Here is a 23,040-nt window from a genome sequence, read left to right as displayed (position 1 = left end):
ACGCGAGCTCCAGTTCGAGCCAACTTCCCCGCAGTTGCTGCACTTAACTTTTAGTTTTACGGCTACGCCGTACTCACGTGCGTCGCGTTCGATTGTCAACTATGACACACTTTACAAGAAATATCGTGCAGTAAGCTGTTCACCATATTGAGGTCGACAATGGTATACGTCGTGGTCGACGCACTTTCGGGGCTGCACTCGCTCGCGAGAAAATTCATTTTGCGATCCGTCGCCGATACCGAGGAAAGTTCCGCTGCTTTTCGCTGTGCGCGCCACTCGATGATATCGTGGTCAGCCGTTGTCAAAAACTTCGAGTCTATCCTCAGACGGCCCGTTCGCTTGCGCATACCAGTAGTACTGGAAGCAGCGTCCATAATTGCCGTCACGCCTACTCCAGCTGCGAGTTCTTTCGCTGCATCACTACCGTCTGCAGTTGTAATCGCAAGCGGCTGCGATGTTTTCTGGCGCCTTGAAGGCGTATCACCGCTGTCAGCTGATTCCGATACCACCATGGCCGCTATCGCGATCGCCGGCTGCACTTGTGTTGCACCGCCGCTTCTTCGCGGCATCCCTTCCGCTCTTCCGCCGAGGTCTGCAGATGTCATCGTCAATAACAGTTATGTTTTGCAGCAATCTGGCCGCATACCGCCACTGTCAGAAGCTGTCACGATCGGCGGCTGCCTTTGTGTCGGGCTGCTACATCGCGGTGTCTGCCAGTCTGCCGTTCCGCTCGGCTCTGTCGATGATCTCCCCCCCCGCTGATGACTGCGATGACTCCTCGGGCTGCACAGCACGTTTTTTCCGCCGTTTGCCGAATTTTTGCCGTGTGCGGAACTTCTGAGCACGGTTTGGCATCTTGATTACGATCGCGGAACAACAAAACGGGCGGATTTTTCGGACGCCCGAGTTTTCGGACATTATCGATAATTCAGTCGCCTTCACCGCACCGCCACGTACCCCATAGAGCCAAGGTATAAAAACATCTAGAATTTTAGACGCAAAAACCCTTCGCCATCCAATTTTCCTAACTCTATGCCTGACCGCAGGTCCGAAATGGCATTAATCGAAGCCATACTACCACCGCTATTTTAATTATCACGCAGCCTCGAACCGGCGCTCTCGCACGCCGATTCGCTGGCAGCCGTAGCCATCAACACGGCAACACTAGGCTTAGCTGCTTTGATGTTCGCTATCAAGCTTCCCGCTGTTCACTGCCGTGTTTTTCATTGAATGAATTCAATGAGCCTTGGAGGCAGCAAAAAGCATGCATTCATTTTTTCAAACTGCCCAATTTTTCTGACGTTCTCGCGGGCCTAGGGAGTCCGAAAAATCGGATGTTGACTGTAGCTTGCCGGCAAGCTTCCCACAACGGCATGCAGCACAACACTCCACTGGCGGCAAGTTTTTGGGAGAGTTATAGCTCGTCTGATATTCCGGTAAATTAAGGCAGACTATGCGTTTTACCGGATGGGCGGAGGCGTAAACGCAAGCACCGAGAGTGTTGCCAGTCACCTAGTGGCACAGAGCTCGAATAGGACAAACACAGAGCTAATACAGTCGAGCCTGACTATATCGAACCCGTTTATATCAAATTATCCCAGCGAACCGGCGCTCTCGCACGCCGATTCGCTGGCAGCCGTAGCCATCAACACGGCAACACTAGGCTTAGCTGCTTTGATGTTCGCTATCAAGCTTCCCGCTGTTCACTGCCGTGTTTTTCATTGAATGAATTCGCCGCTGCCAGCAATGGTGCATTCCACCTTTGTAATCCTCCCCGATGGCTTCGACGTGCGAAAAGCACAACACGTTGCTTATGCCAGGCCTCAATAGACAGCTTCGCCGCAATACATCGGTGTTACACGGTGAAGCATACCAAGAGTAGAAAGGGGCATCTGTCACTGGACACAATATGTATTCCTTACTTATGCATGCTTGCATCCGCCGTCTCCTGTCACAGCACGAGCACCGGTACACCTAATATGTGTACCGGCATGCCTTCAGAGCTATTTCAGACGTGCCTGCGGCGATTTGAGCCTTGGAGGCAGCAAAAAGCATGCATTCATTTTTTCAAACTGCCCAATTTTTCTGACGTTCTCGCGGGCCTAGGGAGTCCGAAAAATCGGATGTTGACTGTAGCTTGCCGGCAAGCTTCCCACAACGGCATGCAGCACAACACTCCACTGGCGGCAAGTTTTTGGGAGAGTTATAGCTCGTCTGATATTCCGGTAAATTAAGGCAGACTATGCGTTTTACCGGATGGGCGGAGGCGTAAACGCAAGCACCGAGAGTGTTGCCAGTCACCTAGTGGTACAGAGCTCGAATAGGACAAACACAGAGCTAATACAGTCGAGCCTGACTATATCGAACCCGTTTATATCAAATTATCCCGTATATCGAACAATTTCTAAACACGGTAAATTTACATTGAGAATATATAGCAAAAGTTACTGTTACATCGAACGAAAATAGCAATGACAACCGATATATCAAATTCCATGTGCCTCAAAAGTGCCCCAGCAAGTTGGCTTTCCCTCGCGATGGCGGGGAAAACTGCCGGCGCCACCCTAGAAAAAGTGGTTTAGACCCGGCTGTGCACGGGCGAACACCCCCCAGCAAAAAATGATCCTGGCCTGCTCGCAGCGCTTACAGCCAATCAGAGGCCGTCGTGCTTTCTCCGAGGCGCGGAGGCGGTACAAGTGAGCGCCATTTTTTCTTTCTTATGCTTGTGTGCCTGCTGCTGCATCTTTTCCTCGAGTCCTCATTCAGCGTGATCCGTGCTGGTGGTGTTGCCTGTTGGCGCTCTGTGAACTTTCTTGGCACGCTGTCGTCATGGCTTGTGCAAAGAGGCAGAATTTGCTGTTCGCCGCGAAACTCGAAATCATAAATCGAGTCGAGTGCCAAAGTTTGGAGCGAGCTGGCAGAGTTCCCGGGTGCTATCGACGGATCAACATTCGACGAGTTCGTCAGTGCGGACGATGATGTCGCCATCATGGGCCAGCTACAAGATGAGGACTACGTTGCAGACGTCGTGCCGACCACGAGCCAAAGCGACAGCAATAAGGAAATTGACGATGGCCAGTTGCCTACATCCTCCGAAGTGATTAGTGCACTTGCGTTGGTCCGGCGCTATTGCGTGAATATAGAAGGTTGCGGCCTCAGCTGCTCCGACTCGTTGGACAACGTGGAGGCGTGCGTGCTGTCGCAGGCAGCGAAGTCGTTGAAACAAAAGAAAATCCAGGACTATTTTGTTCAAAAGTAAGGCACGCAAGTAAGCCACCATATTAATAAAGTACTTTTCTCATTGGTATGTGCCTTTGCGTCATCAAATCCTATAGCGGGCCTATATCGAATTATGCCATATATCGAACTAATAAACGTTTTTTGGCGAGTTCGATATACCCGGGTTCGACTGTATTGCAATAACCAAGAACATACATTCTTTTTCCCAATCTGCCTGCATTTACTGGAATACCGGGCACACTAAAACTGTCTTTTGTGTCGACCACGCAAACGGACCACCACCGCCCACCCGATGTCAGCTCAGTGCTGAACATGCGCCAAGGGTACCACTAGGCGTAGCCGTACCGTATGGCACTTCAAAAAAGAAAAAAAAAAAACGCCAACAATCGCAACATCCACCATTTCGAGAACGGTTTATTTTTCATCCCATCAATTCACAAAAAAAAAGAATATATGCTGCTATTCATGGCATCCAGACTGTGACTCCCGTGATGCCTTCGAGCCGTCTCGCATACAGTGTGGCAGCGGCCAGATGTGGCCTTTGATTTGAACTTCCCTCCTACCGTAGCTCTCGTTTGTGCTACAGATTTGACAGTGGTAGCTGCTTGTCGCAGAAGATAAAATTAAGGCATCTGTTTATACTACTGGACGCTGTTTTGTTTGAAAAACAAGGTAGCCGATGTTTGTGTAATCGGCAGCGGCGACGCGCTTGGGCCGTTTTTATCATTTTTGCACCACTTTCATTTTCCACCACTTACAGGTTAGAAAGCAGTTTATGCGAAGTTTTGCCATTTCACAACATACCGCGACTCTAATTTTGGATAAAAGAAACTTAGAACATAACAGACCTTTTTCACTGGATTATCATGGTTCGTTGTAACGAGCGTCGACTGCATTATAAGTTTACTACTGTGGTTTATTGTTGCAATGAAATTTTGGAGAACATAAAATGCCTAGCTTTAAATAAAGCAGCCTCCATACAAAATTTTTAGATTTGAAATACGAGTAAGTAGGTTCACCTTGAAAAGCTCACAAAAGCAGAAATTCTTTACCAAAACTGAAAACACCACTACAATTACCACCTGCTGGAAATTAGAAATCTAGAATGTTAAGAACCACCACAGCTCCTCAGCACAATCTCGAAAATTATGCAGCGCCCGCGGCACACTAAAAATTTAGGAGGTGATGTGCTGAGATATGCGGCACAATTTGTTAATCCCCGGGGACTTGTTGCCTGCTTAGTATTTAAAGGCTGTTAGTAAGAAAATTTGATAATTACCAGCCCTGCAGCTTTGCCAAGTTTGCTTAAAAATAGCATTACTATTTACTATGAATTTAAAAGCAATTTTGTGAAAGTTAAATTGATCTTGGGACTTTATACTTAGCAGCAGAGCACGATGGCCACCGTGGCAGGTCATACACACACAGTGCACTTTGGTGGGAGTAGTTTCCCTAACATTCTTTACTTGTCAATGGCTACAGAAGGGTAAAACTACATTGGTTATTTTGAAATATTGTGTTTCATTTGTCGAATTGAAAATATTTTTTACGTAAATAATGCATTTTCAGATGCAACAATTGTTCATGTGAAAAAATCATCAGCGCAAGGTTCACTGCAAACAAATGTAATAGTATCACTTTTACACGGGCGAATCAAGTGCTCAAAGCGGAGTCCCCATTAAACATACAGCCCGCCAAATGGCTAAAAATGACAGCAGGGGACTGAGCAAGCTGCACAACACTTTTAAAACTTCGCAGGTATTTACTTTTCTCGTTTCAAGTTTGATGCTCATTGTGTTAGCAATTCAAAATGTAACCAGCCTTCCTTCCAACGGCATAGTCATGAGCAAAAAGTGCCAAGTGTGAGGGCTGTGTTAAGGGGTCTGCCAAATATGAGCTTTAGTCAGTGACAACCTAAGAATGCAGTGACAAATACACTGCTGTCCAACTCGGACAGAATTTATATAGATGCGACAGCCAACTACGTTTGCCAATTTCAGTTACGCCATGGCAGAGGTGAAGAACTGAACAAAGCCAGCACTATAAGCCATGAGTGTAACTCTTTACTGGGCGAACTTAGCACAGCAAGAAAAAAAAAAGTAACACCCAAAGCATAACGACAATGGCGAGCACAGTCGTCGGTCGTCGCAATCTGATCTCATGGGTCAAGTGCGTCCACTATTTAAACATGTATCCTAGTACATTCCAAAATATTTGCTTGTGCTTGCTTACATTTAAGAATATACAACAGCATTCGCAACGCTCGTGAGATCTGATTAGACAGGATGCTTTAGCTACAGAATTTGCAACAACATCCAGGAATTTTCAGATACAGTAGGTGCATCTTGCAATGAGAAACAAATCGCAACGGTGACAGTCTGGCGAACAACAATCACCGTCACAAAACAATGTATGTGGGATCATATTAGCACCTCTTGGGAACTATGTTTCAGAGCACGGATAGGCATAAAGGGCAAGCACAGCAAAGTTTTATGGGCTGAGCTTTGACTGAATTATTAGATTGTTACTGAGTACCGTAGCAACACCACTACAGTCTGGCGTGAGAGAGAAACGATGCGACTCACCAGTCCTCAGGGGCCAAAGTGGAGGGGTTGTCGATCACCCGGTACGAGACAGTGGCTCCTCGGTTGCGCCTCCGTTGGATCAGCACTGCATTCTCCCGTTTGCAGCCCTGGCTCTTTTTTTCGTCTGTGCTGACAAACCTGGCACAAGAAAGAGTGCACAACACCTTGCAGTGAGTGGAGACACCCCGGCAGTAAAAAGGAAAAGGTTGCAGTGCAAAAGAGGATGTGTTCGTGAAAATTGCTACTACAGTGAAAAACATTGGCATCTCGTAAAGTACAGTACACTCCCACCGACAGAACTCAAGATGACCTGGGAAACAATGCTGGCATGCATGCTTCAAGTATGCACCCATTTTGGGATTTCGTGGCAGTGCACACTCATCACAATGAAATAGGCCCAACCCTTCTGCCAACTTAAAAGGCACTAATGTTAACAGAAGGTGAATTCCCTGGCTGAGCATTTCAGGCACAGCCTTTGTGAAGAAAAGTAAGCAAACACAGCCACACATAGAGTTCAGTCCACTGAAACCATTTTATATGGTGTCCAATGGAACACCCATGGGAGACTTTAGATGACTTAATTCAAGGGAAGTCTGTTAAAAGTGAAGTTTTATTGCATTAACAAGTACTAGTCGCAGTGCAAACACACACTGAAGACCCCAGCCACTACACACACCACACACAAAGGCCGCCTGGGCACACATCCTGCCTCCAACATGAGTGCTACCTTTTGAATACAAATGCCAATCTGGAACGCTCTCACGAAGACCACTTGTTTCTAACACTTTACACTAACACTAGGAAGGGTGTTAGTGCATCAAAAAGTCTTCCATTAACCTAACTGGAATAGACGCATGATCCACACAACCACATGTCAGCCAGATCTATCACAGGCAATCATTATTAACCCTTTTCACGACGATCCCGTGGGCGCTGCCATGTTTGATCACGTGGTGACGCGTCGATTGCTTGCCTCAACTGCCTCCATTGCTTCAGTGTTTACAATGGATGTGTATGACGCCACTGCCGCTTAGCAAACCTCTGTTTCGGGAGATATCGTAGACGGTGACTGGCTGGACGACACGAAGCTTTGGCTACAGCTTCAGAGAACATGCAAAAGTGCTTTCGGAGCTCATTAAGCTATAACCAAACGGCGCGAGCAGCGTATACGATGCTTGCTCTAAAAGCGGGGCTAAATATGAATTCCAAGCTATCCAAACTTTCCGCTCATGAATTGAGTCAGGATTAGTGTGTTTTGCTCATCGTTCTCTATTTGGCAAATATTTTGAAGCAGCCGGCTTGTCATATTTCTGACTCAGTGAAGTTCCTCAGTGCAGTTGTGCTTGCAGTTGTGCTCAGTTCCGTTAGGTTTGTTCTTGTTGCGCACAAGGCTTGAAACGTAGATGTTCTGTACATTGTAATATACCTTATAGCAAAGAGGTAGTGTAACTTGCTTACTCTCGTGGACCATCACGTTTGTGGACCTTGTGGGCCGTCAGTTTCGACCATTCGTGTGCTGTCGGTGTAGTACTGTCATTTATTGTGCGTATATGGTGCGCATATATTCAAGTGTGCGCCCATTAACTTATATTGACACGTTGGCAAAAGAGTCGGCACAAGTTTCCGTGCCACTTGCGGTAGAGGCACGTGTAGATACGGTGTTCGAAACCCACTCCTTTATCATTGTTTAACAAGCAGTACTCACTCTTGCTGATGTTCCTGGGATGAAGCCCTTTCTTTGAAGGTTAGCGATACAATGCTGGTGGATGAGCAAATTCCTGTATCCTCGAGGAAAGCCGTACATCTCGAAGTGCCGGAAACATGTACGGACAGTTGCAGCAGCAGTCCGCAAACTTAGCTACACATATTCATTACATTCCTTAATATGCCAGACACTATTTCTGCAGTAAACTACAATCCACGTCATCAATCCACATGTTTGAATCCAGCATGATTGGAGCACAGCGCGTTAGCGAAAACTCAGTTGCATTTCCGACAGCTGATCGCACAGAAGCAAGGTAGAAGCGGTAATGGTTTTGTACATATGCACAGTCGCTGTGGCGATGTACGACGCACCACCGAAAGCGCCATCTCGTTTCTATAGAAGAAACTGTTCCGCGAAAAGGCTGCCAGAACAGCTGTGCCATTGCTGAATGACCATAACTATGGCCAGCGACAAATTGTATCAATTTCCGGCCAACATTTCTTGCATAAAATGACCATTTTGTCTGCTTGAGATAAATGCAGGTAAGTTTGCTGAAACACCAGTTTCAAAGCCTTCAGTTGTTTTGCCCTGCACAAGGTGATGTCACTGGGGGCAAAAAATGGTTTAACGAACTAGTACTGTGAGGACTAGAAGGAGCCAGATCTAGCTCCATTAGGCCTCACAGTACTAGCATTGTATCGTTATGATGCTAAGGACAAAGTATAGTTAAAGATTAAATTTTCTTTATCTCCCTCTCAGCATTCATCATGATCACTATCATCATCAATCAGCCTATATTTATGTCCACTGCAGGACGAAGGCCTCTCCCTGCGATCTCCAATTACCCCTGTCTTGTGCTAGCCGATTCCAACTTGTGCCTGCAAATTTACTAACTTCATCACCCCACCTAGTTTTCTGTCGTCCTCGACTGCGCTTCCCTTCTCTTGGTATCCATTCTATAACTCTAATGGTCCACTGGTTATCCATCCTACGCATTACATGGCCTGCCCAGCTCCATTTTTTCCTCTTAAGGGGGGACGCGGCTTTCGCATCGCGAAAAATGGCTAAAAAATCGATTTTTTGAAAATCACATTTTCAGTTTCTGTAACTCTTATTCTATCTGATTCTGAAATATCATCACTGAAAACCAAGTAGAAGTGCTCTAAAAAAATTGTTATATCAGCCAAGGTGCCGAAAAATTGCGCGGAAATCGCGAAAAAACGGCGTTTTTCAAGTCACGATATCTCCGGAACGGCGCAGCCGAGCGCCGCCATCTTGGTCTCGTTGGAAAGCGCATTTCTCCGTCTTCAAATCTGCCGCTTCAGCTATCTCCTCCATACAGAAACAAGCACACAAAAAGCAAATGATTGAAGGTCGTGCCGGGGCCACCGATTGGCCGCGCCCGCCACGTGACTCCAGCGCGGTTCGCCATTGGTCCGGTGCTCGCTCCGTGATGGCGTCGTCTGCTCCGCTTGTTGCGGTCTCCTCGCGAGCTCCGGACAGTTTCCATAATCTCGACGAGTGTTAAAGCGGGCGCTACGCGGACATCGCAGTAGCGTGGCCGATTCCGCTTTTTGTGGATGTCTCAGACCCGCGGCTAAGCATTCCGAGCATCGGTGACGCGGACTTCGCGACCGAGCTTCGGGCACGGAATGCTCGGACACGCGGCTAAGCCTTTCGCGCGTAGGCGTCTCCGACTCGGCGATGAAGCACATCGCGCGCGGACTTCTCGGATCCTTGCCTAAGCATTTCGCGCGTCGGCACCTCGGACTGTGTGACTAAGCTAATCGAGCATCGACTCGTCGAGCCCGCGGCTAGGCATTTCGCGCGTCGGCACATCGCTCATCGAGTGTCGACTCCTCGGACCCGCGGCTAGGCACTTCGCGCGTCGGCACCTCGAGCGTCGACTCCTCGAGCCCACGGCTAGGCAATTCGCGTGTCGGCACATCGCTCATTGAGTGTCGACACCTCGAGCGTCTATTCCTCGGACTCGCGGCTAGGCATTTCGCGCGTCGGCACCTCGGACTGCGCGATTGAGCTTACCGAGCGTTTGGACCCGCGACCAGGCATTTCGCGCATCGGCACCTCGGACTGCGCGACTAAGCTCGTCGAGCGTCTATTCCGCGGACCCGCGACGAGGCATTTCGCACATCGGCACCTCGGACCCGCGACTTGGCACATCGCGTGCCGACTCTATTATCGTAATGCCACGATATCTCGTAACAATACCTATCATACCACCCCTTTAATTCATAAAGAGAACCTCATCATGAGCTCTATTCACTAGGCCACTTGGGCTGGCACAGACACCTGGCTGCAGAAGTGAGGCATGATACAAAAGTACAGGCTGGAAAGCACCTAGCAGCTGCATTGCTGCCTATCTATCAGTGGCTCTCCTAACCTCCATATATCATTGTCAATGGAAGATGATTCAGAAGCCTGCTGAGAGCCTTCATTCAGTAACATGGTCGATTCTACCAAAAGAAAACAATGCCTCACTGACTGCACTAGAGGCTGCTATCAATGAGGCAGTCTGCAGATACAACACTAGAACTACTGTATATTTATGCCCACATAGTTCTGCACATCACTTGGTTTGAAACCCAGGCACCATGCTCTTTGTAGAGCAGCAGTAAAGAATGCCATACAAACATGAAAAAGGCAGAACGAAGGCTCAGCAGACCAGAGGCCACATGTCCAAGAAGCCCCACGTCACAAAACACATCAAAGATTACAATTTTGGTGCGTTTTAGAGAACTGAAGTCAAGGTGCAACTTTGAGAGCCGTTTTCTCAAAACTGTTTTTTCGCCTTTCTGCTCAGTTTCTGGAGCTGATTTCTTCGTTACCGTTTAGCCTATTTTGATTCTGTTTTTTTTGTCACGTTCCTTGGACTACAGTGCAGGTCGAGACAGTCTCGCATTTTTATCTTGACTTTTTATAAATTTATGGCATGGCTATTCGTTCACCCCGAAAGTGTGCTTGGTGCGAAGGTAACTTGAAAAATGACTATCTAAAAAATTTGTGTTGCGAAAAAAAAAAAGTAAGACTGTCACGACCTTCAGCACGCATTGAGCTATGCAGTCAATACTCAACGAGCCTTCCATCATGTTTTTTAAGCTCCCTAGGCCCTCCAGAAAGTTCAAGAGAGAAAAATTCTGCTCAATAAAATGTTCTCACGGTATCACTCTGAAACTTTTATGGAAGTATCAGGGAGACATTCTAAACATTTGTGCCAATTTTCATCAAAATCCATGAAGAAATCAGGAAGTTGATTTTCAAAGCCACGTCCCCCCTTAATGTCAACTACAATATCGGCTATCCCCATTTGCTCTCTGATCCACACCGCTCTCTTCCTGTCTCTTAATGTTAGGCATAACATTTTTCGTTCCATCGCTCTTTGTCCAGTCCCTAACTTGTTCTCGAGCTTTTTTGTTAACCTCCAAGTTTCTGCCCCATATGTTAGCACCGGTAGAATGCAATGATTGTACACTTTTCAATGACAGTGATAAGCTCCCAGTCAGGATTTGGTAATGCCTGCCGTATGTACTCCAACCCAATTTTATTCTTCTATAAATTTCTTTCTCATGATCAGGGTCCCCTGTGAGTAATTTACCTAGATAAACGTACTCCTTTACATACTCTAGAGGCTGACTGGCGATCCTGAATTCTTGTTCCCTTGCCAGGCTTTTGAACATTATCTTTGTCTTCTGCATATTAATCTTCGACCGCACTCTTACACTGGAGCAGAGTAATGGCATGGAGCAGAGGTAGAACACCCGGCTTCTAATCACAGCATTCACCCTAACACTAAAAAAAAAATAATGAAGGGTCATGGATGAGTGGCACATATTCAGAACTACCAGGTAATGACTGCACAAGGTGCCTTCATTGCTCCACTGACCCTGAAATCTACTCAAACTAACTGTAGCACACAATTACAGTTCTTTTCAGTCAGGATTTGGCAACACAGTTTCTGCACATTGGCTATAGTACACGACCGTAAAATTATGAGCAAGTGCCCCTACCCAAGCAGGTGCCCCCCCCCCCCCTTTCTTCACCCTGTTTACGAAATTGCATAGTGAATTACATAAAATTATTTATTATATTGAATAAACAAATTTATTGTTTAGCTGCACTTCTGCCAAACCCAATTCAATTGCCAGGTATCTGCATAGCCATCGCCATAGCATAGCTTTCGTCAGTCGCAGGTTTGGTCAAATGTACGAAATGCCACATGTCAATTAAGCGGGAGACACATGGTACGATTTTTGCGTGTGATCCATCGTACGATGCGTCGAAGTCCAACTTGCCGCATACGACTATTCGGGACACATGGTACGAATGAGCGAGCGGCGCGTAGCTCCGTCCAGAACCGGCACCCCTGCATCGACACTCGTACCGTATTTACATGATTGTAGGTCGACCCATTTTTTCAAATTTGACAATCTAATGTTGGGGGGTCGACTTAGAATCTAAACCGAACTGTGTACCGCTAGTAACGGCAAAAGAAACAAGAAATCAGGGGCGTTACAGCGTGGTTACAACTTTGCACCTACGTTTCCATGGTTACGGTAGAAGCATAGCGTATTAATTTACCGTATTGCCTACATTTTGATTGCGCCCACCACGAGCGCACGGCTCTTGTGGGATCATCGATCATGGAAGAGCCGTCGTTTGGGGGGGTATTGGTAGTTGGCGGAAGAGCCGCCGTTTGGGGGGTATTGGTAGTTTGCGGAAGAGCCGTCGTTTGGGGGGTATTAGTAGTTGGTGGAAGAGCTTTTCCTTGAGGTACCATTGTTTTCAACGGCCGCGCGCACCTGTCACTTCTGCTGTTGTGCTGAATCGTCGCGCCTGCCATGATTGCCAAGAACTTTCGGTGTTCATTCACAGCAGTGTTCGAACGGGCTGCTATCCTCCATGCCGAGGAAACTAACAACTGCGCAGCAGGACGCAAGTTTGGAGTCAGTGAACGTGTGGTGCGGCAGTGGCGGCTTCAGCGCGAGCAAATTTTCTCAGACGACTCCAAGCGCCGTGGTTTTCACAGGCCGAAGTCGGGACGCTTTCCGGAGCTGGAGACGAAGCTTGCGGCATACATGACTGATCTACGCAATCGATCGCTGTTGGTCGCATGTGAAATGATCACGCAACAAGCCCGTGTCTTCACTGTGGAAGCAGGGATTCCAAGGAGTCACTTCAAAGCTAGCAGGGCCTGGGCATCTAAATTTATGAAGAGGGCTGGCTTTTCCCTGCGTCGACGCACCAACGTGTGCCAAAAGTTGCCGGCCGCATACGAGGAGAAGGCCCTCGCCTTCCATAGGCACTTTCTGATACGTCGCAACTCCCGACAGTATTTGCTCGGCGACCAGCAATACGACAGTGAGCGTGAAGGGAGCACACGATGTGAATCTGGTCACAACGGGCAATGAAAAGCTGCATTTTATTGTCATGCTGTCATGCTTGGCGGATGGCACCAAGCTTCGCCCGTACATCGTGTTCAAAAGGAAAACGATGCCTAAAGGAACACTCCCTAAAGGCATTGTGGTACAGGCGAATGCGAAGGGCTTCATGACAGATGAGATGGTAGTGGAGTGGTACCGTCTGGTGTGGCTCCTGAGGCCGGGGGCATTCCTCAAGAGAGAGGTCCCCAACCTGCTAGTGTTGGGACTCATTCCGGGGCCACCTCACCGCCAAGGTGAAAGCGGTGCTTCAGAAGGAGCGCACCGACATGCTCGTAATCCCCGGTGGCTTGACGGGCCAGCTTCAGCCTCTCGATGTGGGGGTCACAAGGCTTGATCTCCTGCGCCGTGAATACAACGAGTGGATATCCACAGAAAACCGTGAACTTACCCCAAGTGGGCGTGTGAGGAGGGCCTCCCTGGCTACTGTGTGCGGGTGGGTCCTCTCTGCGTGAGCGGCTGTACCACGCGATGTCGTGGTGCGGTCGTTCGCGAAGTGTGGACTCACACTTGATGACCACGTGCTGTGCGACCGCAGCAGCTATGACGGCAGCAGTACCAGTGAGGTCGACTCCAGTGAGGATGAGTTAGTCTTAACAACCCCATCAATAAATTTCCCTTCCCTTGTGTGAAATGCCCTCGCATGGTTTTTCTTCCCCCCCCCTTTTTTTGAGACATGCAATTTTGGGGGGGTCGACCTACATTCGAGTCGACTTACAATCGTGTAAATACGGTAGTACTGCTCAACTTCGCAAAGAAAGTGAAAACAAACGTGTTTGAACAGCTCTCTCACTTTAAACAAATGATGCCAATATAAACAATACTATGCGAGCAGCATAGATGTGTTTCTGCAAGGCCACGTCCGCAGTGTCGGCTCCGTTGACAGCCAACGATGGCTAGGAGCCGGCGGGCCTAGCTCACTGGGCCGTTGAATCAGACCAGTGGCACTGGCGATATGACCACATGCTGTTCGTAATAAAGCGCCTATGTTGGTCACCACAACATGTGCACAATTACGTCACGCTTAAATTGCAATACATTTGATTTTATTGATGCTGACGGACGCGAACGAGCAAGCCAGGTGAGATTTCGCTGGGAGACTGTATAGGCCTAGCTCGCTGGCCGCCTGAGATCTGGGGCCGACAGCGCTTGAATTTCGGTCCGCGACCCTAACCTTTCTTGGATTATCTCTCACCGTAGGGGCGGGGCGCTTGCTCGGAATTTTACGGTACAATGCGTATGTTATAGTAAACACAAGAATGTGAGGCACAAGAATTTCCTGCAAGGTCTGTGCACCCTGCGGTCTTGCACCTCGCAGCACAGAGGTGGACTCACCTCAGGTCTTGCAGGATGTCCTTGGCATTGTACATGGTGATGAGTGAGGTAGTGGCTGCCGGAATAATGATAATGGGTGTCCGAGACACTGCAAGAGACATTTACAAAGCCCAGATGCTTAAGCAGCAGCACCTACACTGACAAATAGCTTCCAACAAACTTCTGCCCACCAAACTAAAAACTCCCCCCCCCCCCAAAAAAAAAGCCTGCAGCACAGACTCAAGCCACTCTTATTGATTGATTTGTACAGAGTGGGCCCAAAGCCCTAGGCTAGTTCGAGTAATAGATATATATATATATATATATATATATATATATAGTGCAGTCCACGTATAACGATACCACATATAACGATATATCAGTTATAACGATGAGCCGACCTAAGAGTATCAACTTATGCATTGGGGTTATAAGAAAAAAAACATATATAACGATATATTAATCACCGCATATTGGATATAATGATCGAAATCTTGCTTCTGGGCAGCGTTTTTCATGGAGAATAATCGTGAAATTTGCGTTCCTAAGTTGCCTGTTCCTAAGACGGGTTGAAAGTTTGCCTACGCGAGTTCGTATTTGCCGCCATTACCGCGCAGCGCATCCCGCCCGCGCTCTGATTGCGAACGAAAGCCACGGAGGGCATCGCAAGTTGGCGCAGCGTGCACAAGATGGCGCCAGCTGCTTCGCAACCGTGTCGCCGGCGATTGCGCGGGCGTTCAGAGGAGAGGAGAGGGGGGAAGAAATTGATAAGCGAGCGGCGCCTGCGCGGCCTACCGGGCCCCTACGCTACCTTTACAATCTCCCGCTTTCAGCGAGCGCGGAAATTCACCGCGGAAGGAGCAGGAGGTGCGCCTACACAGCACCACGCCATGTCTCTCGAGACGAAGCTACAAATTTAGCAAGACTCAAAGAAGTACGAGCTCGCGCAGTCGATGATATCGACGATTACGAAAACCGGGAGCGCCACAATCATGAAGGCTAGAAGCAGTGGCCTTGCTGATCAGCGGAAAAGGCAGGCTTTGTGCACCAGGACGAAACCCTCATGGGTGAAACTAACACGGTGGAAGCCGCTGATATTACCGAACTCTGGGAGCACATCGCTACTGACGACGAAACAGGTAGTGCTTCGATGGAGGAGTTTCTAAGTGCAGGTAGTGCTGCCTCGTTCTGTGCTGCCTCGTTCGGGGCGATCGTTGTCCCGACAGACGGCGGTGTTGTGCGACAGAGGCGACGACAGCAGCAGCAGTGACGACGAGATTGACAATGGCCCGTCATTGACACCGACCCCGATGTTCAACCAAAGTGCAATGTCGTCGATCGAGTCGCTCATTCATTTCATGCAGGAGCCGCCAGTGTACGCGCAGCAGCTGGACGTGATCCACACGGAGGTTGTGAATCCGAATCTTCGGCGAAAGCAAGCGCAGATTTCCATCTCGGCGCGCCAAACGATTGAGACGCTATTTAGAGGTAGAAATAAACGTTTTATTTTTCCCAGCCTACTTTCTACGACGTCGATTTTTTACCGCAAGTGGCAAATTTGGTTTCGGGACTTCAAAAATATATTAGTTTTTTTTTAATGGCAGTCCAGATATAGCGATGATCGGTTATAACGATCAGATTTTTCGTTCTTGATATCGTTATAAGTGGACTGCACTGTATGTATGTATGTATATATATATATATTAAAGACAATTCGGGCAGTATAAGCAGCACTTTACAAAAATGAAATTATACAGTTGAGAAAAACAAAGCAAGAAACAAGTATATATATATATATACACGCACAGTCAAACCTCGCTATAACAAACCTTGACTTAACGAAATTTGCATCGTAACGAACTGTTTTTATTTCCCCATCCTAGTTCTATTGAATTAACGAAACCTCAATAAAACGAAATTCTAGATATAACGAAGTTTTTCGGTAAAGTACAACTTCGTTATATCGAGGTTTGACTGTATAATACATATAATAGAAATGTACACAAATCATGTACCTTAAATCTTTTGTTGACGTCAGAGACCTGTTAATTGTTCTAAGTGTTCTTCTAGTGCATTAATAAATTGATTGACATTTTTATGACAATATAAACTGCATTCCAGGTATTAATGCCACAAAATTGTATGGATGTTCATCGTATGCATTATTAGTGAGTGGAATATTCAAGTCAACACTTCCACATCCCCCCTTTCGTACCTCTTATGCTCCTCACCACTGGGGAGAGGGTTATACAAACACTGCCAAGAAAAGCAGTTGATGCCCTGATGAAAACAAGTCTCTTTATCCCGAATATATCAAACCGGGACATATCAAATTATTGCCTATATAACAGTTGTAACATCCCCTTGGAAATCCCATGCAAAAGTATAGCACTGTACAATGAGTACGTAGATAGAAAGATTAGATATACGAACGCTGCACTGTGCTGCACCGCTGCAAGTACGCTTCTCCTAACAGCACCGCAATCACTTGTCACGTCATCAGACATATTCACGTCAACAAAACAGCACTGTTTTGTTGGCAAACAGCAAACAGCACGACATCACCAAAAAAGCGAGTGTACGGGGGACAACCTGAATGGCACCAATTTCCAACATCGTGCGTGCAAATTGAACAAAATTTAAGACAAAAATTTTGCAACACTACATACAAAATCTGAAATTTCGACAATTGAAAAATCGGTTGGCGGCACCGGTGGCCCAGTTGTGGCTTCGTTTTTTGCTCGTCTTGGCTATGAGCTGTCTCAATGGCAAAGTCACTTGCTCACACAAACTGAAACTGTTGATTGTATGTTTTCAAATTGATATCCGTTCGTTCTGAATAATCTGAAAATGTTGAATGTTGAAATTGAATTTGAAGAATATCATAACATTCGATGGAATATTATAAAATATTGAATATTCACCCAACGCTAGTGTTAAGAAGAGCGAATAATTGAGAATGCATGGAAAATTGGCCGGTGACTGTTTTTCACAGTCAGCGCAGTCTTCCAAGTGATTGTATGGACAGCAGCAACAGTGCCTCAACTGACCTGCCTTTATACTGTGGAACCCATAAAATAAATGTTTGTGGTCAAGGTTACATATGGCTTTTAGAATGAAGCAATTATACTACAGTACAGTCCGCTTATAAGGTAAGCACATTTATAGTGCAGAACTGGCTACAATGCGGCTTTTTCTGACTCCCATTATTATTATTTATTATTATTATTAAACTAATTATTAATTATTATTATCAATTATAAATTAAGCAGGCAAAATAATTATTATTACTTTGCTTGCTTCATGTGAAGACCACGGGTACTTAGACATTAACCATTTAACATTCGTAAATTTAGACGGATGCAAAACTCCCGATCGCACGCTTCGATTCTCGGATACGCGCGGCTGCTTGGTCTCCATATTTTGCACATGTGCAGGCCTTGAAAATCGTTGTTTTGGTTATAGTGCGGTACCGCTTATAGTACGGATATTCGCGACTCCGGCGACTTACATTATAAGCAGTCTACACTGTACTAAAATAACCACACTGCCCATTCGACTTCGTTATAATGAAGTTTAACTTTTGGCTAACAAGATGGACTGTTTGCCTTTAATGAACTTTATTCTGCATTGGGCATTTCCACTGAGTTTATTTATTTAATCCATGCACATGCACTCAAAAACAGAAGCTGCAACAAAGGGATGATAAATCGGCTCTGTGGCAATTTATTTTTTACAATACACATTCACTTCAAGGGCCAGAAAAATTCACAAGGGCCAGAAAAATAAAAGAGATACCACTACCAAGCTGTCACCCCTGCACAACAGCAAGTTTTCTTCACTCAAAACTAGGGACGGGCGAATAGTGAATTTAAGGTTCGAAGCGAATAGTGATTTGGTCAAATAATTTCGAATCGAATAGTTCGAATAGTATATATCACATATTACAGTAAAACATAGTAAATTCAAATTTCATGTTGACCGAAGAAAATGTCCGAATTAACCGAATGCCGAAAAACAATAAGTAAATGCTTACTACGTCAGCACGATTTTATTAGTGTAATGGATGAGCAAATCCTTTTGCTATTTTGCACAAAAGCAGTGCGGAAGCTGCAATTCTCGTCATCTCGTGACTGATTGGCTCTCACAGCGGCGATCGAGGCCTCGCGACTTCCTTCACAGCACGGCCGCGGCGCGCGCCATCATTTGTGACACGCTTTGCACTACCGCGCACACATCCCGATTATTTGTTCGCCAGTAAGCTGACCGCCAACAGATCGCACGTCCATCGCGATGTAGACGGTGCTCTTCATCCTCGACAGCTTTGCACAGAGTCAAACCAAAACAACTGTTTGTCGCAACCGCGGCCGCTGTCGACGCGATTATGAACGGCGACTTTACGGTGTTTAAGGCATGCGGCCGACGCACGCACCGAGTCGAAACGAAACTACCGTTCGCTGCAACAACTGCAGACGAAATCGCGATCGCTATCTATGCGATGATGGATGGCCACTACGCAGCTTTTTAGGCACGCGGCCAACGTGCGTATTGAGTCAAAACGAAACTACTTTTTGCTGCAACCACTGCGGAAGAAACCGCAGCAGCTATCGATGCGATCATGGGGATTTCATGACTATGAAATCCCGCGGCCAATGCATTGTTATGCGCGGCAGTAAATGCAATAAAGGCCCAAATAGGCACGAAGCGTTCTGTCGTTGCTATCATTCACGTACGATTTCCGCAGATGACTATGGCGATGCGGACTCCACCGCTTCGTTTCGGTTGTACGCTAGCGCCATTTCTGCTCTTTTGCGTCGCACATTTCCGGCTCTTTAATGCAAAAACGTATAGCCTTCGAGATTTATGCTTGATGTATGGCAGCCATGAGGTGAAGCATAGCCTCCGAGATGTGTACCGGCCGTTCGTGGCTTCTGGCTGCCTATTCGGGAGCGCTGAATAATTCGAAAATATTGAATACCTGAATTCGAATCGAAGCGAATAACGATCAAATATTCGACAATACTGAATATTCGCCCATCCTTACTGAAAACCCTTATCAGCATTTTCTTTTCTACTGCCCAGTTGCTTACCAATGTCCTTTTGAGAACATAATATGAAAGGTAACGAAACATTGGGTTTTTTTCAGTAAATACTTACATGGCTTAGGTGGCCACACTGTCCAAAAGAATAGGATACCACATGTTAAAACATTTCTGGCCTAGCCCAAGCTTTCACCACATAACTAAACACTATGCGAGTTTCTCAATACAGCTCTCAAACACTAAACATCTTGATTTATAAAAAACACACCCATGAGAAAACATATACAGTTAAACCTGCTTATAACGAACCTCCATATAACGAATTCCTGGATATAACGAAGTTTTTCGATTCCCCGCCGTTACTCCATAGAAGCACATGCATTTGAGACCTCTACGTAACGAAGTGGCAGCGGGAGACCCCCTCGATATAACGAATTTTCCCCTCCGACCACCTAGAGATTTCGCCCAAAATTGTCATTTTTGCGCAAGCAGCAACCGGAAGCACCTTCTCCGCCGCGACGGAATGCGAAGCGAGCGCACGTGTGCGTGCGTGCGAGGCGGCCCTGCATACCTCGACCCGGCGATCTTGCCGCCGCGGGCGTGACCTTTCCTCTCCCTTCATTCAAATCTGATCCTACCGCTTGCTGCAGCTGGCCTACCCGCCAAGCCGGCACTCTCTCCTTTTCCAGCTGATGTTGCCGACGCGCTGGTACATGCTGTGGCACATCAGACTCGATGAGCGCGGACACGCGCTGTCAAATGCTGGCGGCATGTGGAAGCGCCACTGGAGAAGCGAGCGAAGTGAGCTTCGTGCTGTTGTCTATCGCTTCAACGCAAACTGAGCGCCGAGAACACACAGCACGCAGAAAGCTACGAGCCGCCGACGCACCTACACTGCTAGACTCTGCCCCAACGCAGATCGCTTTCAAGATACGGCCTGCACGACCGCGCGCCGCCCCGCTATCCCTCCCCCCCTCGCTCCCTCGCCGGTGCCTCGAGCGCAACGGAAGAAGGCGCGCTTCCTCCCTGCTTTTCTTGCGCGCGCGAGATTTAGACGCGGTCGTCGGCTCCCCTCGCACATTTTCACTCGCACATACAGCATACGGCGCGCGGCGACTGTGTTATCGCCCTTGGACTTAGGGCCACGCTAGCGGCAAAAACACGCAGCAAAAACGCGCGTCAGAAACGCGCGGCAAAAGCGGCAGGAATCGGGGGTTCTGCGGCAAATGCCGCGTGCCGCGAGATGAACCAATCAAGAGCGACGACGGTGACGTTACGGAGCCATCACAACCGGAACGCCGCCGGTCCGCGCCGGGTTTTCCATCGAGGATCGTCGTCTCTCGCATGAAACAACGAGCGCTCGCGGTGTTGCTCGCTCGTTCGGAGAGCGCGGGTGATCTTATCGCGCTGCCGCGCGGCGAGACGAGACGCGCGTGCCACGGTGGCCTCGCGGCAAGGCGCTGACGCGCGGCAACTTGGCGCTCGCTGCATGACGCACGCATTTTTTGCCGCTAGCGTGGCCGTACCCCTAAGACGGAATATCTATGAGACAAAACCAATTTTAGGGCCACAACGCATGATGGACTCCATCTTTATATAGCAAATACGGATCTCAAGGGCCATATTTTTGCTGGCGGAAACCGAAAATACGTCATAGTTGTCACCCCCGGCACTTTGGGCGGCCAATGCCATCGTCAAGCCACCAAGCCAAGCGACATGAAAAGTAAAAATGGCCGCTCGAGCCGGCGCGGGGTGGCAGTTCACAACGTATGATGCGGGAACGGTGATATAATCTCGACCGGGTGAGGTGGGTCGTCACCGCAGGAATCAGGAAACGACGATGAAGGCGGGCATCGTGAGGATGGAAAATAGAAAAGATTGTATTCACTTCATTGGTACATGGTTTTGACTCTATCCGAGTCTCGAGCGGTTCTGATTAACACGGGGGCCAGGACGGCCTTAAATCCCCTCGTGGTGGCCGGCGTTCCCTTCGTGTAAGTCCTCTCTCCGGTGGTCAAGTTGACGACCTCCTCGCCCTCGGGTCCTCCTTCTTGGTAGCTCGCCGTTTTCGTCTACTCCGTAGAGGTGAGAGCTCTCTCGGGGCTGAAGGGGATTATCTCGTCACGGGAAAAGCGCTGGGGCTTGCTTCCCACATTGGAGAGATACAGATTCCAGGCATAACCTGGCGATGACTCCTTCAGGGAACTTGTGGAAGTGTCAGACCTCTGTCGGGTGGTCAAGTTGGCGACCTCCTCTCCCTCGGGTCTTCCTTCTTGGTAGCTCGCTGTTTTCGTCTGCTCCGTAGAGGTCAGACGCTCTCTCGGGGATGAAAGAGGATTATCTCGTCACGGGAAAGGCGCTCGAGCTTGATTCCCACATTTCACAGGTGCAGTTTCAAGCCGATCATAACAACGGTCCCACAGTTACGACGCAACCGCGGGGTTACCAATGCATTGAGTTCTATGGGAGCTGTGCCGGGACCGGTCGAAAACGACGTAACAGCCGGGAAAACGCAGCCCCCGGGAATGTAACAGCGAGGTTCTACTGTAACACTATACGACGCTACGACGCCATCGTGACGCTCGCTCTTCATTTCCGATGCCTCGCGCTTGTGCGAAACGACACGCGTCCACGCATCCGGTACCTAGTGTGACATTCCGAGGTTGAGTGCTTCGACAAAAACAGAAACGGGTGCGCGTTACAATTGAGGGCGCGTTACAATTGAGGGCGCGTTAGAATCGAGTAAATATGGTAAACGTTTATTTTTCTAATTTTCGTGCCGAACCTGCATATAACGAAATCCTCTTTATAACGAAGTTTTTTGCGAATTTGTCAGTTTCGTTATATCCAGGTTTAACTGTACAAGGAACGTGGCCTGGAACAGAGTACATGCTGCAATACAAACAAGACCATGCAAACATGCTCATCGATTCCAGGTGTGCATACAAGGTACAAAGAAAGTCTGTCTTTTTCCCAAAACCTGTGGTGTGTATACTTTAGGTCAAGGCTGTATAACTGAATAAAACAATGCATGTGCAGTACACAATGCAGCACATGTTGCCCTCTGATAAGTTAGCACTCCAGTTCTACCTTCTATCAGATAGTGAATCAGTGCTGGATTATAGTATGCATTGTTCAAGGCCTCCGAGTCATCTTGATAATTGCTCAATGGTAACTCATTGCTGGTCAACAACCAACCACATTTGAGGCCAACAAACAACCACATAAAACAAAAGACTCGCTGAAGGCCGGCATTGCTGACTCAATGGCCAACATCTCTAAGAACCACCTGATCCATGCATGTAGTCGTTTCCAAAGCCGAATTGAATCGGTTATTGCTGCGGATGGCGGATTCATTGAGTAATTGTGGAAATAAACTGTAAGAGAAGTATTTCCCAAAGTTTGGTGAAAATATGTCTATTTTTGCTGGAGATATTCTCTGCCTGAAGCCAACATTGTGTTCTCAAATACCTCGCACACCCGGTATATAGGTAATGCATAACAAACGGTGGGAAGAGGCAATTGTAACGAGACACAGTATGTATTCCTTAATTACACACGCTTGCACTCGCCATCTCCTGTCACAGTACGAGCATCGATATGCCACATAAGTGATGGCAGGCCTTCAGAGCTTTTTCGAATGTGCCTGTGGCGATTAGAGCCCTTAGTGGCAGTACAGTATACATCACTTATAACGT

The 23,040-nt window shown here is 47.6% G+C and overlaps 1 protein-coding gene across 1 annotated transcript in view; it reads right to left on the bottom strand.

Moving 5' to 3' along the window:
* The window catches only part of LOC119435161 (parafibromin-like), a 66,401-nt gene that overhangs the window by 2,488 nt on the left and 40,873 nt on the right, over positions 1–23,040 (bottom strand). Inside the window, 2 exon segments of the mRNA XM_049659725.1 lie at positions 5,826–5,963; positions 14,322–14,409. Of these exon segments, the coding sequence (XP_049515682.1) occupies positions 5,826–5,963; positions 14,322–14,409 (226 nt within the window).

This window comes from Dermacentor silvarum, unplaced genomic scaffold, assembly GCF_013339745.2.
Source record: "Dermacentor silvarum isolate Dsil-2018 unplaced genomic scaffold, BIME_Dsil_1.4 Seq486, whole genome shotgun sequence".
NCBI classification, from domain to species: Eukaryota; Metazoa; Arthropoda; class Arachnida; order Ixodida; family Ixodidae; genus Dermacentor; species Dermacentor silvarum.
The sequence above is the reverse complement of the archived record's forward strand: the minus strand, read 5'-3'. Positions and strand labels throughout refer to the sequence as shown.